We start from the raw sequence: 15,026 nt of genomic DNA, 5'->3' as shown, positions 1-15,026 counted from the left end.
TTTAGGCCATTAATTAAATTTAAATTACCATTAAACATGTGGGCCTATGAAAGATAATATAAACACTGCTGAAAGACACACAGAATGCGGCTACTCAAAGTGTTGCTCATGACAGATTTGCATTGGCATGTATTTGGTGGGGGACGCAGGGGACATGTTGCCCTAAATTTTAACATGTCCATTTTTTCCCCACAAGGAAAACAGAAAGGTAGCAGAGGAGTTTCATTTTGACGAAATTGAATACATTTCCACCTGAAATTGATGCAGGAAAGGTGCAAATTGGTGCATTAAAATTCATCAAAATACACTCAATATTTCCTGTGTCCAACCTCACTCATTTAAAGTGCACACAGGTAATCACTTTGCAGCTGGTAAAGGTGGAGCTCATTTTAAATGTTTTATATACTGCTGGATAGTTTAATCTATGATTAGACATAATCATTTATTAGTTGCTTATATTTTGTATTATCAATCTATGTTTCCAAAGTAACTAAAGCAGACAAATTAATGCTGAGGAGTAAAATGTTCAAGGTTTCCCTCTGAGATGTAGTAATAAAGTAAAGGAGTAAAAGTATAAGGTAACATAAAATGGAAATAATCAAGTAGCTACAAGAACCTCAAAATTCTCTAAATTTTAATGATAGCAGTTGCAAAGTATTCTGTTTTTACTCAATAATAATTACTAACAACTATTTTAACATCACAATTCATAATTCATATTGAAAATATAATTTTAAAAAAACAACAGTTTTTCAGGGGAAATAAGATGCCAGAGTGCATAAAAATGCATAAAAATAGAGCTTGTTCACAAAGAGATTTCACAGGGGTGCGTTCCCAAGACCACCTTACGGGGATCCGGCCGGAAAAAAAACCCTGGCAAAACCTTAAATATGCCGGTCCTACATTCTTATCAATTTAAGATGCCCTCCAAAAATTAAAAAAAACAAAAAACAAAACAAAAAAAAAACATTCAGACTTGTACCATTCAAACGGACCTTTGTAATCCATCATTTGGAAAAACAAAAATGAAATACATTTTTTTAAAGATATATTGGCTTTGTAGGCTACCACAATACGATAAGAAACACATCTCCCTTTAATCTCTATTTAACTTTTCGTGCGGTTAAACGTACAAACACCCCTAAAATCGTATTTGCTCTCCCGTATGATTATACTAAAAGGCCATACTTCGGTGCTTTTATTGTGAAGAAAAAAATATACAACGTCCGGTGTTAATATCTCTGTCCAAACTTGACGCTGCAACACTGGAGAGTGGAGATAATGCGCATGCGCAAATCAGTAACTGTCATGAAATCGTTCATCCTCTTTTTTATTCTTTTTAATCAAATGTTTATTTCTGAATAACCATGCGATATTTAACACAGGAAAACTTTAACTCTTTTTTTTTCAATACAAATTACTTTTTATTGAGACGTCATATCAGTTTATAGCAAAAAAAAAGGCCAAAGTTGGTCCTGGAGTAAGTCAGTTTCTTCTCGCGCAGTTATATACGATAATACATTTTTTTAAAAAATGAATAACATAATATCATACACACAGAAAACAAAAAAATGGTCCATTTGAGTGTTTTGGGTTTTTTAATCCCCTTTTTCTTACGGGGGTTTCACTTCCGTTTCCTCTTCGTCACTGCCACACAGACTTGACTTGGGTTTATACACCAAAAGACAAAAAAAATGACCACACCGATACCTGGCTCAACTCACCCAGCAGACGGTTCAACCAGCTTATTGTAACCAACCTGAGCGACACCGGTGAACTCGGTATTTTCCATCTCCCGGTCAGACCAATATGAGCCGCCCGTGTGTGTCTGCTTTCAGCGGAGTGAGCTTACAAAGTGCGCAGAGGGTCTTATCGCGGTAGCTAGCGTTAGCCCTGCAGAGCTGCCGTCTGTGGGCCGCTCTGGCTGCATCACTCACGGGATAGGTACCTTTCAATTAGCCAAGGTAACTAACAAATCCTCTTTAATTATTACTGCTTACAGCATTGCTTTGACACGTGTGTGTACAGTTCAACTACTGAGCTTAGCAAGTAGGTGGTGCTAGGAAGTCATGGGTGTGCGGGGACTTTGCTAACTTGCAAAGCTATCCAAGCGAAATCTAATAATCCAAATGCAAACCTCACTACCAAACTGTAAAACACAGGAAGTGATGGTGCTACGACTAATTTAATGCAATTTGTTACTACAAACAGATTTTAGACAACACACTAGACATATTTTCTTGTGCTTATGAATGTTTGTTTACATCTGTGATGAGTGTGCAGCCCTAAAACGTGCTGAAGCAAACATGAAGTACTGTGCGATTACTAACTGCACCTTCATTCAGGCATACATCTAAGTTATAAGATTAGAGACACACAGCATGCACATTTGTCAGTTATAAGTCAGTCTCTGTGCTCATTCCCTTTCAGCCACCTGATAGTTTTCTGATGATGCTTGCAGAAAAGTCTTATTTGGGTGTTTTGATAGTTAACCTTATATTTGAGTTACATTAACGCTGACAATCTTTTGTGTTTTCCACCCCAGACTCAGCACCATGAATCTGTTACGTCTAGTGTGCCGCCACAAGACAGCCCTGGTCATTGGCACTGTGTGCAGCTTTGCTGTAGTTCTGGTCTTCTTGGCCAAATGTACCTCAGAAACCCTGAAACAGGGCCACCAGGACCCTCCAGGCTTAGCCCCTCATGCCAGTGCTTTGCAGTCCCATCCAGAGCAGCACAATCCCCCTTCTACATCCAAAGACTTGTCAGCGTTCCTCGTGGTCCTCATCACAACTGGACCCAAGTACACAGAGCGGAGGAGCATCATCCGCAGCACCTGGTTGGCCAAGCGGGACTCTGATGTTCTGGCCATGTTTGTGGTGGGAACTCAGGGGCTTTCCAGCGAGGACCTACAGAACCTTAACACAGAGCAAGGGCGGCACAAGGACTTGCTCTTACTGCCTGACTTGCGAGATTCTTACGAGAACTTAACACTCAAGCTCCTGCACATGTACTCCTGGCTGGACCAGAACGTGGAGTTCAAGTTTGTCCTCAAAGCAGATGACGACACATTTGCTCGCTTGGACCTCCTAAAGGAGGAGCTGAAGGGGAAAGAGCCCAGCCGCTTATACTGGGGCTTCTTCTCAGGGAGAGGGCGAGTGAAGACTGCTGGGAAGTGGCGGGAAAGCTCTTGGGAGCTTTGTGACTACTACCTGCCCTACGCACTGGGTGGGGGCTACATCCTCTCCTCCGACCTGGTACGTTACGTGCATCTTAATGCAGGCTACTTCAAGACGTGGCAGAGTGAGGATGTGTCACTGGGCGCCTGGCTGGCACCAGTGGATGTGCGGCGGACGCATGACCCACGATTTGACACAGAGTATAAATCGCGTGGTTGCAACAACAAATACTTGGTGACACATAAGCAGAGCTTGGAGGACATGTTGGAGAAACACCAGACTCTGCAGCGTGACGGCAGGCTCTGCAAGGAGGAGGTCAAGCTGCGGCTGTCCTACGTGTATGACTGGAGTGTGCCACCCTCACAGTGCTGCCAAAGGAAGGATGGCATTCCTTAGTTTTTGTTCTTTTCACAAGGCCCTGAAGTTGGCTTCTGATTTGTATCTTCAAGTCAGGGGCAGGTTAAGGGATAATTCTCCAGTGTTACACCTTTTAAAGTTATGTAGCAGGTTCCAGCCAACATAGTAGATGCTTTAATGATGAAAGAAACCCCATTTCAGATTTGGAAAACCATTTTTGTTATAGTTACAGTATACACACACGTATAGTTATACAACTTAAAAGCTTTCTACTACGATGCCTACCTCCAGTTTCACAGTTTTAAAGGGTGTAACAGTGGGGAGTTGACTGAAAAATAATACCCCTTAACTCCCAAACAGGAAGTCAACTTCAGCCTCGTGTCCTTTTCAACCAGTTAACTCCTTTGGCCTTGTTTTTCGGACCTATGTCAGTGCTCTCCTCACCGCCAGTTCACCACGTCGGTGGCCTACTTCTCTCCTCTGTCTGTGCTGCTTCTGCTGTACCTCTTGCTCAATATTTTCTAACACTATTCAGTATGTTTCACCATTATTTCAGTGTAGTAGTACTGTACAGGGAAACCAGACGGGAGAATCTCACCCTGCCATGATGTCTACTTTTTTCGTGAAAGCAGTTTTTATTTGTATTTTATTTATTGTTAATTTATTCGGCAGCAAACACAACACACTGGTACTGAGTTGGGACAGAAGCACGGTGGCTGTGGTTGCTGCTTGTGAGTGGAGTTTGTATTTATAAATGTGTTTGGGGGGAAATCATGCGTAATTCACTTTTTAAATGTAAAATTTTTTGTTTACGGTCAACGGTACAACAAAGTTTCATCTGTTTGGAGGTGCAAAGAATGTGTAAGAGAAAATGGTTGAATGTGTTTTATTCAGCAGGCCTTCTTATTCCTCATACTGGAGCTTATGTGAGGATATTTACATTTCCAAGGCAGCCGTCACACTTCAGAGTTTAGGTCAGTACTTTTACTGTGTGGAGATATCAAGTTATTAATGTTTGTCTGCAGCGCACCACAGATTCAGAATGAGAAACTTGATATAGACTACCAGCTGGCACTTGGTCACTTTTTTAAAACAAGAAACAAAGTTTTAAAGTCCATAAATTATTATTCAATGACTTGTTGTTTTCTGATGTTATGCTCTCCAACCTGAACTTACCCTGTGATGTCACTAGCTCTGTCCCGAAACTTGTGAAATGTGTACAGCGTCGCTTAAAGGGTACAATATAATGATGGAGCACCAACATTTAAGAAATGCTGCAAGAGGAGCCACGTCCGAGCTTATTTTTATGGCGGCTTTTACGTTTTTTTGTGAACAATGACATGACTTATTTTCTCATTGTTGTCACTAGCAAACCACGATTCAGTACAACCTATGTTTCAGTGTTTGTTTTTACATATATGGTCAGCCTCCCTGGATGTTTTATTAAAACTTTTAAATGTATTCTTGTTACTTGTATTCTTATATACTCGTTATTTGAAAGGATACACAGTCAAATGCATACACAAAAGTCAGAATTACAGAGACGTAATGTATTCACGAGAAAATATGTTCTCTGTTTAATGATTATCTCATAAATTCTCGTATTTCTGAAGTAACAAGAGTTTTATCTCATTAATTTAGGGAAAAAAGGCAGATTTTTTTATTATTAAAACTTTTATTTCAGAATTCTGAGATAATAACCTTAATTCAGGAAAAACAGATTTTTTTCTCAAGTGAACGCATTTCACTTCTGTAGCATTGCTACCAACTTGATAAAAATGCTTTTTTAACAGTACTACAAAATACAGTAATCTTACATAGTTTACATACCTTAAATAGCTGCTATATTTAGTGTAAAAACACACTTCTTGGTTTATTATCTTTACACAACACACTTTTAAGAGAAAATACTCTCACAGGAGGATTTTACAACTCCAAACTGCCATTGAAATAAACAATCCATTATATTTCAACATTAGTCTCAAAGTAATACTGATCAATTTTGATGATTTCAGTAGAAATATATGCAGTTGCCAGTAAAGGATCCTTTGAACCGACTTTGTAGGAACTTGTCAGGGCTCCATGATAATGTCATTAAGTGTCACTTTGCTCCTGTCATCACCAAGAAAAAGTTTGGACCCGTCTCAGGGTTCCCCTCACACGTACAAACTCCGGTATATTCTGCAGGCTCTCACTCCTCCTCTTCTCCTCCAGCTCGTACTGCAAGACAGGAAACATCTGTGTTTGGATATCCTGCTGATTAAGTATTTGCCAATATCTGCATGCTTGCTCAAACATCCCCAAAAAGTAAATAGATTATTACAAACACTGTGCTCCCCTGGCTGTGAGACTTTAAGTCTTTGCTCTTGACTAACATATACTCACGATTTGTATTCTCTGCTGCCTCCTGCGTAGCTTCACCTCCAAGTCGGAGGGAGGTGAGAGGGCCAGCTCCCTCTGCTTGTGCTGCTCTTTCTGTTTATGTTCCAGCACGCACTGCAGCTCAGGCTTTTTTCTGGGCAGTAGACCTCTGACGACACATGGAAAAAGTTACTAGATAAAGATAAGCAACCCAAAAAAATACCATAAAACTTTTTCCCTAGGGATGGTTTAAAGTACAAAGACACACTGTTGGTGGGTGTTTAGTTTCGTAAGAAAGCTTAAAGGGACAGTTCATCCCAAAATCAACAACACATGTTTTTCCTCTAACCTGTATCACTCTAGATTGTTGTGGTGTTTTTTGAGATATCAGCTGTAGAGACGTCTGCCGTCTCTTGAATATAATGGAACTAGATGGCACTCGGCTTGTGGTGCTCAAAACACCAAAACAATATATTTGAAACACTCAACAGCAATGTCTCTTTCCAGAAATCATGACCCGGTTACTCAAGATAATCCACAGACCTTGTATGATAAAGTTGGGGGATCATCTTGAGTCATCATATCATCATATTTAGACAGAAAGATGTTGAGTTCCTGCTTTTTCTTTATGCTTTGAGAACTACAAGCCAAATTCTGTTGATTTTGTTGCAGTGATATGAATTATTTTTGCTTTCTCAGACAGATGAGAGTGAAAGCACCGACCCCCTGATGAGAGATTAGCAGTGAGCTCAGCCGAAGGTGTTGTACCTTTGACACGATCAGCGTTAAACCACCTAAACATGTTGCTTATCCCCGACCACAGCGCCGGGCAGCTGGGCAGAGGAAGCCTAAGAGGCTTCCCTGACTGAGGCAGCAGACACATAAAATGCTTATCTGGAGAGCCTCTGCTTTCTGAGAGAAGCTGCAACCTGTCTTTACTGCACACAAAATGTCACATAGAAAACCAAATCCATCTTTTACATAGTATAAAACTCTGTGGTAAATATAACTTCATTACTGTTGCCGCCTGTGTGGCCTGATCACAGACAGCACGTACAGAGCTCAGTGTTTTCTCACCTTTTGTGGCAGAATAGCAGCTCTTGGTGTAGTGATTTGTGTTGGTGAGAAGCCAGCATGGGATTTGGCAGCTTTCTGGGTTGGATGAGGTCACCAGACTCCTGCTGTGGACTCTCAGTCACCTGGTGTGGTGAGGCCATCCAGCAGTGATGTCTCTCTGACACACATAAATACAAGCCAGCACATGCAGTCATCACCATCCTGCTCAGTTTTTAATCCAGGACACTTTTGTACACACAGTATTACATGAGCTTCTGTGAAATGGTGCTGCTTAGTGTGATGTTATATGTGCTATCATGAGAGGAACTTAAAAGCAATGGGTTACAATTTGTGATCACATGCGGAGATCATGGCATTTGTTTCTTTAGATTCACAAAACCAATTTAAACCGACATTAAACTTGACAACTGTTTATTTTATCTTACCTTTTCTATTTTGAAGACCCCTTTTTTGAGATATCTGAATAAAGAACAGCAGATAAGTAAGTGCATTTCATCTGCAAAATGAACTTTGACAACTGAAATGATGCAAATGCAAATCCACACAGACCATCCTGCCACCCATCAGCATATTGTAGCCATTAAATTCAAATCTTTGTCAAACAGGAATCAACACATCTCTACATTCTCACATCCTCACAAATAAGAAAAGTAATCAGTGCTGTCTTCAGAGTTACTCAGCAATATCACATTATTTACAGCTATGTAGCTGATATGTTAAATTGTCCATAATAAAGTCTCCATGGTTTGTGACTGTTTTGAGTCTTTCATAACAATGGGTGTCGTGTGAGCTTCCTGTTTTGGATTTTACTTCCAACTTTATCAGGGCTTTTAATGTCCAAACATTCCATTCTTTGAAACTGAGCCTAGATGAAACTCTGTCCAACTCAAATATGATTAAATAGGTTTTTTCTTCTTCCCAAGTCCTGATGAAAATAAATATTTACCACAGAAGTAATGATAAAACCAATCTTACCTGTGTGCCATGGTAGAGACGCATTGGTGAACAGAGAAGTGTGTCCTCACAGAAGCAAATGCAGAGAAACAAGCAGCAGAAGACAGAGTTGTTCTCACGGTCCACGCTGAGCTGCAGTTACAGTGAGGCTGATCTGAACAGGTGTGTTTCACTGTCCTGTGATCAAATCTTATTAACTGTCTTACGACCCTTTGTTCCAGCCTTGTTCCCTTCGGGAGAGAAACTTCTGTTGTCTCTAAGGCAGCAACAACATATGGAGGGATTAGGATAATGTAATGATTAAGGATAATGCTACAAGAAATACCAATACAACAAGCATGGCTTTTGTATCTTTACTGTAAAGATCCACCTGTTATCACACATACTGAATTAAATAATAAAGTAAACTAAATAAATGACAAATTCACATTAAATTGTACTTTAAATGTGAAGTTACACACCACTGTCCTGATGCTTTAAAGTTATATTCAAGATGGAAAAATAATGCACCCAAACAGAGGTTGATGAGGAATGTTTCATGGTCCTGAGGTGAAATCAGTGTAGCAATAGCAAACAATCTGACACAACAAATGTGGGTTACGATGTGACACTGACAATTTTAGCCCTGCAAATACATATTAAATAGAGATGTAGGGGATTAAGTATGATCAAAGTGCTGATGACAGTGGTAAGAGGATGGTCCAAATCACGGCAGTGATGCAAAATATGTGCAGTATTAAACAAGTGAAAATACATAAATACTGGGACTACTCAATACATACATGATATATAAGAGACCTAGGTTTAAGCATGTGCATTGGCATTATGCATCACACAACTCAATGCGACAAAGTGTACAGGTGCATTTGCACATATAGGTGTGCAATAAAAACAGTTAATTTTTTCAGCCTGACCATGATACCAGTGTGAGTCCATCCAGTGGGACAGAAACAATGTATTAAGGAGCACAATGCACAGTATGCATGCAGTGCAGGTATCCTGATTCAGATCCCTCTTGACTGGCTGAGACTGAGCTTATTTGCACAGAAAGCACTCTCAAATGGCTGATGGCTGTCAGCACAAAATGTTCCATGGTGGACCTCTGGGGATGAGGTGGAGGTGTCTGTATAGTGGTGTCAGCTCATTGTAGTGTGGGTGGAAGCTCAGCTTAATCCTCATCCTTCCCTCTGTTCTGTACAAGGTGTGGCCAGATTCAGGGCTGCAGCAGAGCCAGCATTTTTCACCACTTTGTTAATCTCGTCCTTGTCCTCTTTTTCTGTAGGTGCTGCCTCTATGTCATATATGGCAGGGCTGAGTGTGCTGAAGACATCCTGCAAGAAATGAGCAATGAAAGACAGTGCAGTATCTCTATATTAACAGTCCTGTCCATTTTTTTGGCAATATTCTCTAACATCCTCTAAACAATATCAGTGCAGAATTTTAATTTCCTCATTATAGATGCTGATCATGGTTATGGATTACCCAGAGGAATATAATATAAGAAAAACTAGCTATGATTCAGTTTCTCTTTTTCCAAATATGTCTCAATTTTTACAGCGGTGTCATGCATTAACTTGACCAAAATAAAGAAATAGATAAAATAAAATAAAATTAAAATTAAAAAAAAAACAAAAAAACATTATCTCAGAACCATAAGAAAAGGTTTCAGGGGGGGAAAAATCTGCTCTTGTTTTTATGAATATTAATTAGAGTATAATCTCTCTTCTGAATAAGATTATTTTAATTTTTTCCAAGAAAACCTTCTCGTGATTCCAAATTTATAATAATGGTAATTCAGAAAAACAAGAGTAGATTTTTTTTTCCTCAGGATTCTGAGATAATAATCTCGATTATTCAGAAAAACTGAGCAGAAGTGTTTTTCTAAAGTGAATGCATTTCGCTCCCATACTATTGCTATGGTGGTTGTGTTGCATGCAATATATTCAATAGGAAAGTTTAAAACAAAAAAGGAAACTCTGTACACCTGATGACATTTTCCCAGAGGTGTCATGATAGCGTTAATTTATAGAAAGAGTGCATACAGATAAAAGTATGTGATGTATGAGATTTAAAATGTGCAGTTTTATTGTTCATCATAATGTCCAGTAGATGGCAGTAAATGTTCAATGGACAACAACAAACATAAAACGTAGAAGAAGAGTGTAAGCCAGTGAAACCGGAAATGTCAACCGACTGACTGCGAAGCGAAGAAGACTGCATTATATCTCCACTTTATGCATGACATGATGGATTGTTAATTTAAAGCAAGAACCCGTCATAATACGTCGTCAAAGAGCAAACTGCGAATATGACAAATGGTAGGTCAACTGTGTTTTCCAACTAGTGTCGACAACATAACAGGACATTAAGTTCGGCTAGCTAACGTTACTTCTGGGACGGAAGGCTAACGTGGAAGCTAGGTTAGCTGTAGACGTGGCCCTGGGCTGCCCTGTTATTAGTCTGTTAGCAACTAAACAAATTCGTCCTCACGAAGTTTAACATTTCGCTTGTTTGTTGCAATTATAGAATGATGGTAGAGGTTTGGCATCATTTAGTGAAACGCTAATAACGTATTTTACTCAGGTTGCAAGGTTTCTTGCTAACTAGCTTTAACCAACGGTAGTGTATCAGTGGCTAATGCTAGAAAATAACAGCTATCCATAAGACCACAACTATAATTGAAAAGGCAAGATATCATGTTAGCATGCAAGCTAACTGACTAAACATTTACACATTTGTTGTTCTGGTCCACTGCTGATGTCGGTACACGAGATTCATGACGTTGCTGCAACTGCAAACAACTCAGGACTTGCCAGAGTCAGCAACACAGTTGCTACATGCAGGGTGGAGGGAAAATCCACCTCAATTCAGAGTTTATACTGAATGTAACTGAATGACTTTTTACAGTGGAGATTATATACATGAAGCAGCAGAAACATAAACAGTTAACCCTCAAATCTACATCAGAGCTAAGACATAAATTGAAGGTGTCATGACAGGTTGTTTGGTGTGGACACTGCAATATAAAGAATATGTGTACAAATATCCTTATCAAATCACAATTCTTTACATTTTATGTAGCAGCAATATGTGTTTTCAATATTTATTTTCTCCAGTCTGTCTCTTTGCTATTCCTCTGACAGAGATTTTCTGAAATTCATGAAGTAAAACCAATCAGTGCAGCACTGCAGAAAGAATGAGTCTATCATTGAGACTTTATGTTAGTTTCTGGGATTGTTTTTGTCATTTAATTCCGTTTACCGATTTTGTTTTGTACAGTGTCAATTAAGATGAATGAAGTTCAGTAATGTATTTAGATTTTGGAAGGCAAGGTTGACCGTGTGATATTATTCTCCCCTTCTTCCATAGTGTACTCTTTCGATGGCATCCTGGTGTTTGGGCTGCTGTTCATCTGCACTTGTGCATACCTCAAAAAGGTGCCGCGGCTCAACAGCTGGCTGCTGTCAGAGAAGAAAGGAGTGTGGGGCGTCTTCTATAAAGGTAGGACTGTGACTTCTATACAGAATGTATCTACAGGGATACCTAAAACTTGAGAATGCATTCTTTGACAAGTGGTTTCATCAAAATGAAATCTGAAAGGTAGGAAGATGTGAATAGTATCTTCGACATCTTTTGTGTATCTTTCTACTCAGAGCTGGCTCATTGGCGTACTGGCTTAGTTTACTGAAACTAATCCGTCTTCAGTGCTGTTAGTTCTACCTTTGTACTTCATGCTATCATAAGTAAGGATGTCCCCTGTGGAAAAAGGGCCTATTTGTCTTGCATAGGAGTTTTTTCATAGTGGACATTCTTACATACCATGCAGATGTAAACACATCTAAAAACCCTTAAAGCTCATAGTCAGGACTTTAATCTCAGTCATTTTTTCATTTCAAATTTACTATTCTGTTGTGTATATAGTCAGAACAGCTCTAATGTTGACACTACCCGAATATTTACAGACCACACTGTACTGTTAGACTCGTCTTTGACTTCAGCACTCACCTGACTGATAACACATCTGTTTAGATGGTTTGCTATATCCACCTTGTTCTTTATATCCGTTTACCTGTAATTTTCTTCACTCATCCTCTTCCTCCTCCATCTCTCTTCTCAGCTGCGGTAATTGGGTCGCGGCTTCACATTGCCGTGGCGGTTTCCTGTTTGGCCATGGCTTTCTACATTGTCTTCTTGAAATGATAGCGTCAGACTGGACTGGAAAGGACACTGGACGGGTGCAGGCTGGGGATGGACTCATCTCTGTGGTCACGTGCTAATCCTTGTTGGGGTACACCTCCTGGATTACCTGACCGATGAAACCCCGTTTGCCCTGTGGACCCATGTAAAAGACTAGCCAGTGCTGCCCCCTTCTGGTGACTGGGTACATAACTCCTCCCTTGATAATGTGTGTGCACTACAATCATGAAGGGCATCCGCAATCTACTCTACAGTTATTACAGAGGAGAGGAGTCACATGGTATCATTCTGTTGTAGGGTAACACTGTTGATTGTCTCCATCTACACCCCATAAATATTTATATTGAAGGATGCAGAAGATTGAAGGGCAGTGTGTGCATTATACCATATACCTGTATACAACCCAAAACTAGCCTAGCTGTATATATTTGGGAAAAGATGTGACCAATAGAGATTTGCCAGAGGTTTTGTGTGATAAAACTGAACATGATCAATTCTGCTTGCTCCCAGCTATGCTGTTTTTTCTGTATCACCTCTTGTGTCAAGGGTGGAGGGGAAGATAAACAAAGCTAATATATAAAGATGTTCTTGTGTACACTATATTTTACTTACTCGTAATCTTCAGTGCTGTTGGGCCTCTCCTGAGCTTTGTTTTAGGTTTGAAATACACATTTTGCACAAGTGTATGTTGTATTTACTTTGACATCTGATACTGGATAACCTGTTTTAACTGTCACAAATTGTTACAAATTGAACTGTAAGTCATGTAGGAGTATCACAGCACTAATAACTTTTGAAAGAGGCATATCTCAACGTATTGTTAAAATTGGATAGCTATATCAGACTTGCCTGAAGATTTAAATGCAATGCCAAATAAGGATGGTGCTTCTCATGCCATCTTAATGACAAACTGTTATTCTGAGTTTAATTCTGCCACCTTATTTTATATTTTTCAAAGAAAAAATAATGTTTTTGGGAGGGGATGCAATGCAATTTTGAGTAAAACATTAATCAGAAAATATCTCTGTTTGTTGTCTTTAAAAAAAAAAAAGTTAGATCTCAAATGACATTCAGTGCCTACTGCAATATATCCACCGCAGTCCCTTTTGAACATTTTTCATGTTTTATTGATATGATTTCAGTCACAGTGGGTGTAATTCTGCCTTTTTTGCACTAATCAACAACACAATAAGGGGAAGTATCCTCCAAATTAGTTCATTTGAGGTACAAAGCTGAAATAATTCAGTGTATACATTTCACCTTCTTCAAGCTAGCATTTAGTTGAGGCAGCTTTGACTGCAGTTACAGCCTTGAGTCTGTCCTATGTGGATTGATCCACATCAGATTTGTATTTGTGATCACTGCATTTTTTTTTCTTCTTTGCAAAACTGCTCAAGCTCTGTCAAGTCACATTAGGATTGAGTCATTCCTGGTTGATAATGTAGTTATTTTTAAAATGATGTATGTGCAGCGTTGACTTCACTTTTGGCATTGTCTTGCTGAAAAAAATAAATCATCTAATTTTTTCCTCCAAGATATGTCAGTGTTTCTGCTGCAGATAAACCCCCGCAGCATGAGGCTGTCCCCACTTGTGTCATGGCTGGCATTATAAATTTCTTCTAATGTTCGACTTCAGGCTATAAAACTTTCTTCCACATGTTTTTCATTCTCACATTTCTCATTTCACAGACTTTTTACCAAACAGGCCAGATGTCAGTCCAAGTTCTTCTCTAACAAAGAGTGTACGACTAGAGGAGCACACAGACAATAGTATCTGTGTGCAGTAGGGTTGCAGTGGTATACCGGTTTTAAGGTACATCACAATATTAAAATTTACAGTTATACGGTGTACATTTGCTTATATCTGATAGTGAAAAATAATGCAACTGGACTGAGAATCTCAATTTTATTTTAGTAATTTTCAAAAGGGAGACTTTTTACAGAAACTTAAATTAAAAAAAAAAAAAGTTTCAAGTAGGGTTGCAGCGGTCAGTCTCAACTTTATTTTACTTTATACACATTTCCATTTGAAGAATGATTTTGAGATTCAATCATAGTAATAAAATGTTGTTCAACCCAAAATAACCCGGTCCTTAAAGGTAGTTTTGTCATATAATAATAATAATAATAATAATTCTGTAATACTGTGATACATGATACTGCGACATTTTCTGAGACAGTTATCGTGCCGTGAAGATCTCACACCATTGCAGCCCTATTATGCAGTGTCTCCTATCTCACCCAATGAACCCTTTACCTCCTTTACACTTACCAGAAGCCTCTTGGTGGCTTCTGATTTACTGTATGACTGTGCTATATTTGCAGTGGTTATGAGTTACCTTACTGTGCTCTGTACTTCACTGCTTTGGAAATTGCGTCATATCCATCCCCTGACTGGTACCTCTCAATGTCATTGTTTAGGCGAGACATTTTGACTCATTACAGTAGAAAAGCGCAGCTGTTATTACTATGCATGTGTAGTATGCATGCAAAGTAAAAACCATCCCCAGATTCACTCATGTTTGGTGTTTTGTCCCACTATATTGGTGTTTTTCTGGCACTGTCTCTCTCAGATGCCTGTGGCTTACAGTCTGGCACTTGGTTGCTATCTTTTTATGAAGCCCAGACCTCACCTGAGTGCTGTAGGGGGTACATACCCATACACATCTCAAACACTGAAAATAAGAAAATGCATGCAGAGGGCAGAGTCTCTGCAGAAAAATACACCACCACACACTTCTAGTGGGCTGTAAGTGATGATTGAAAGGGATTACTTTTGTATGAGTCTGTTGTTTTTTAAGGAAAGGGCATAATACATTTTTAACAAAGGCTCCATTCTATTTAAGTGTCCCAGTAAGCACAATACCAGAAACTTGAAACTGAAGCAGCTAAATTATTTGC

The 15,026-nt window shown here is 39.3% G+C and overlaps 3 protein-coding genes across 3 annotated transcripts; 2 read left to right on the top strand and 1 right to left on the bottom strand.

The window, feature by feature from the left end:
- Positions 1-1,466: 1,466 nt before the first annotated feature.
- On the top strand, positions 1,467-4,991 carry b3galt6 (UDP-Gal:betaGal beta 1,3-galactosyltransferase polypeptide 6). The gene is made up of 2 exons (XM_050037160.1): positions 1,467-1,964; positions 2,546-4,991. The coding sequence occupies exon 2, from the start codon at positions 2,556-2,558 to the stop codon at positions 3,573-3,575; it is 1,020 nt and encodes a 339-aa protein (XP_049893117.1). The 5' UTR covers positions 1,467-1,964; positions 2,546-2,555; the 3' UTR covers positions 3,576-4,991.
- Positions 4,992-5,362: 371 nt separating this feature from the next.
- Positions 5,363-8,694, bottom strand: si:ch211-160o17.6 (protein FAM107B). The gene is made up of 5 exons (XM_050038464.1): positions 7,950-8,694; positions 7,400-7,433; positions 6,975-7,131; positions 5,922-6,066; positions 5,363-5,756 (listed from the first exon to the last, which is right to left on the bottom strand). The coding sequence occupies exons 1-5, from the start codon at positions 7,971-7,973 to the stop codon at positions 5,655-5,657; spliced, it is 462 nt and encodes a 153-aa protein (XP_049894421.1). The 5' UTR covers positions 7,974-8,694; the 3' UTR covers positions 5,363-5,654.
- Positions 8,695-10,091: 1,397 nt separating this feature from the next.
- Positions 10,092-13,157, top strand: tmem167b (transmembrane protein 167B). Its single transcript, XM_050038912.1, has 3 exons — positions 10,092-10,246; positions 11,298-11,429; positions 12,046-13,157. The coding sequence occupies exons 1-3, from the start codon at positions 10,237-10,239 to the stop codon at positions 12,126-12,128; spliced, it is 225 nt and encodes a 74-aa protein (XP_049894869.1). The 5' UTR covers positions 10,092-10,236; the 3' UTR covers positions 12,129-13,157.
- Positions 13,158-15,026: the final 1,869 nt, after the last annotated feature.

The sequence above is a fragment of the Epinephelus moara genome, chromosome 24 (assembly GCF_006386435.1).
Source record: "Epinephelus moara isolate mb chromosome 24, YSFRI_EMoa_1.0, whole genome shotgun sequence".
Taxonomy (NCBI): Eukaryota; Metazoa; Chordata; class Actinopteri; order Perciformes; family Serranidae; genus Epinephelus; species Epinephelus moara.
This window is presented reverse-complemented; position numbering and strand designations above follow the sequence as displayed.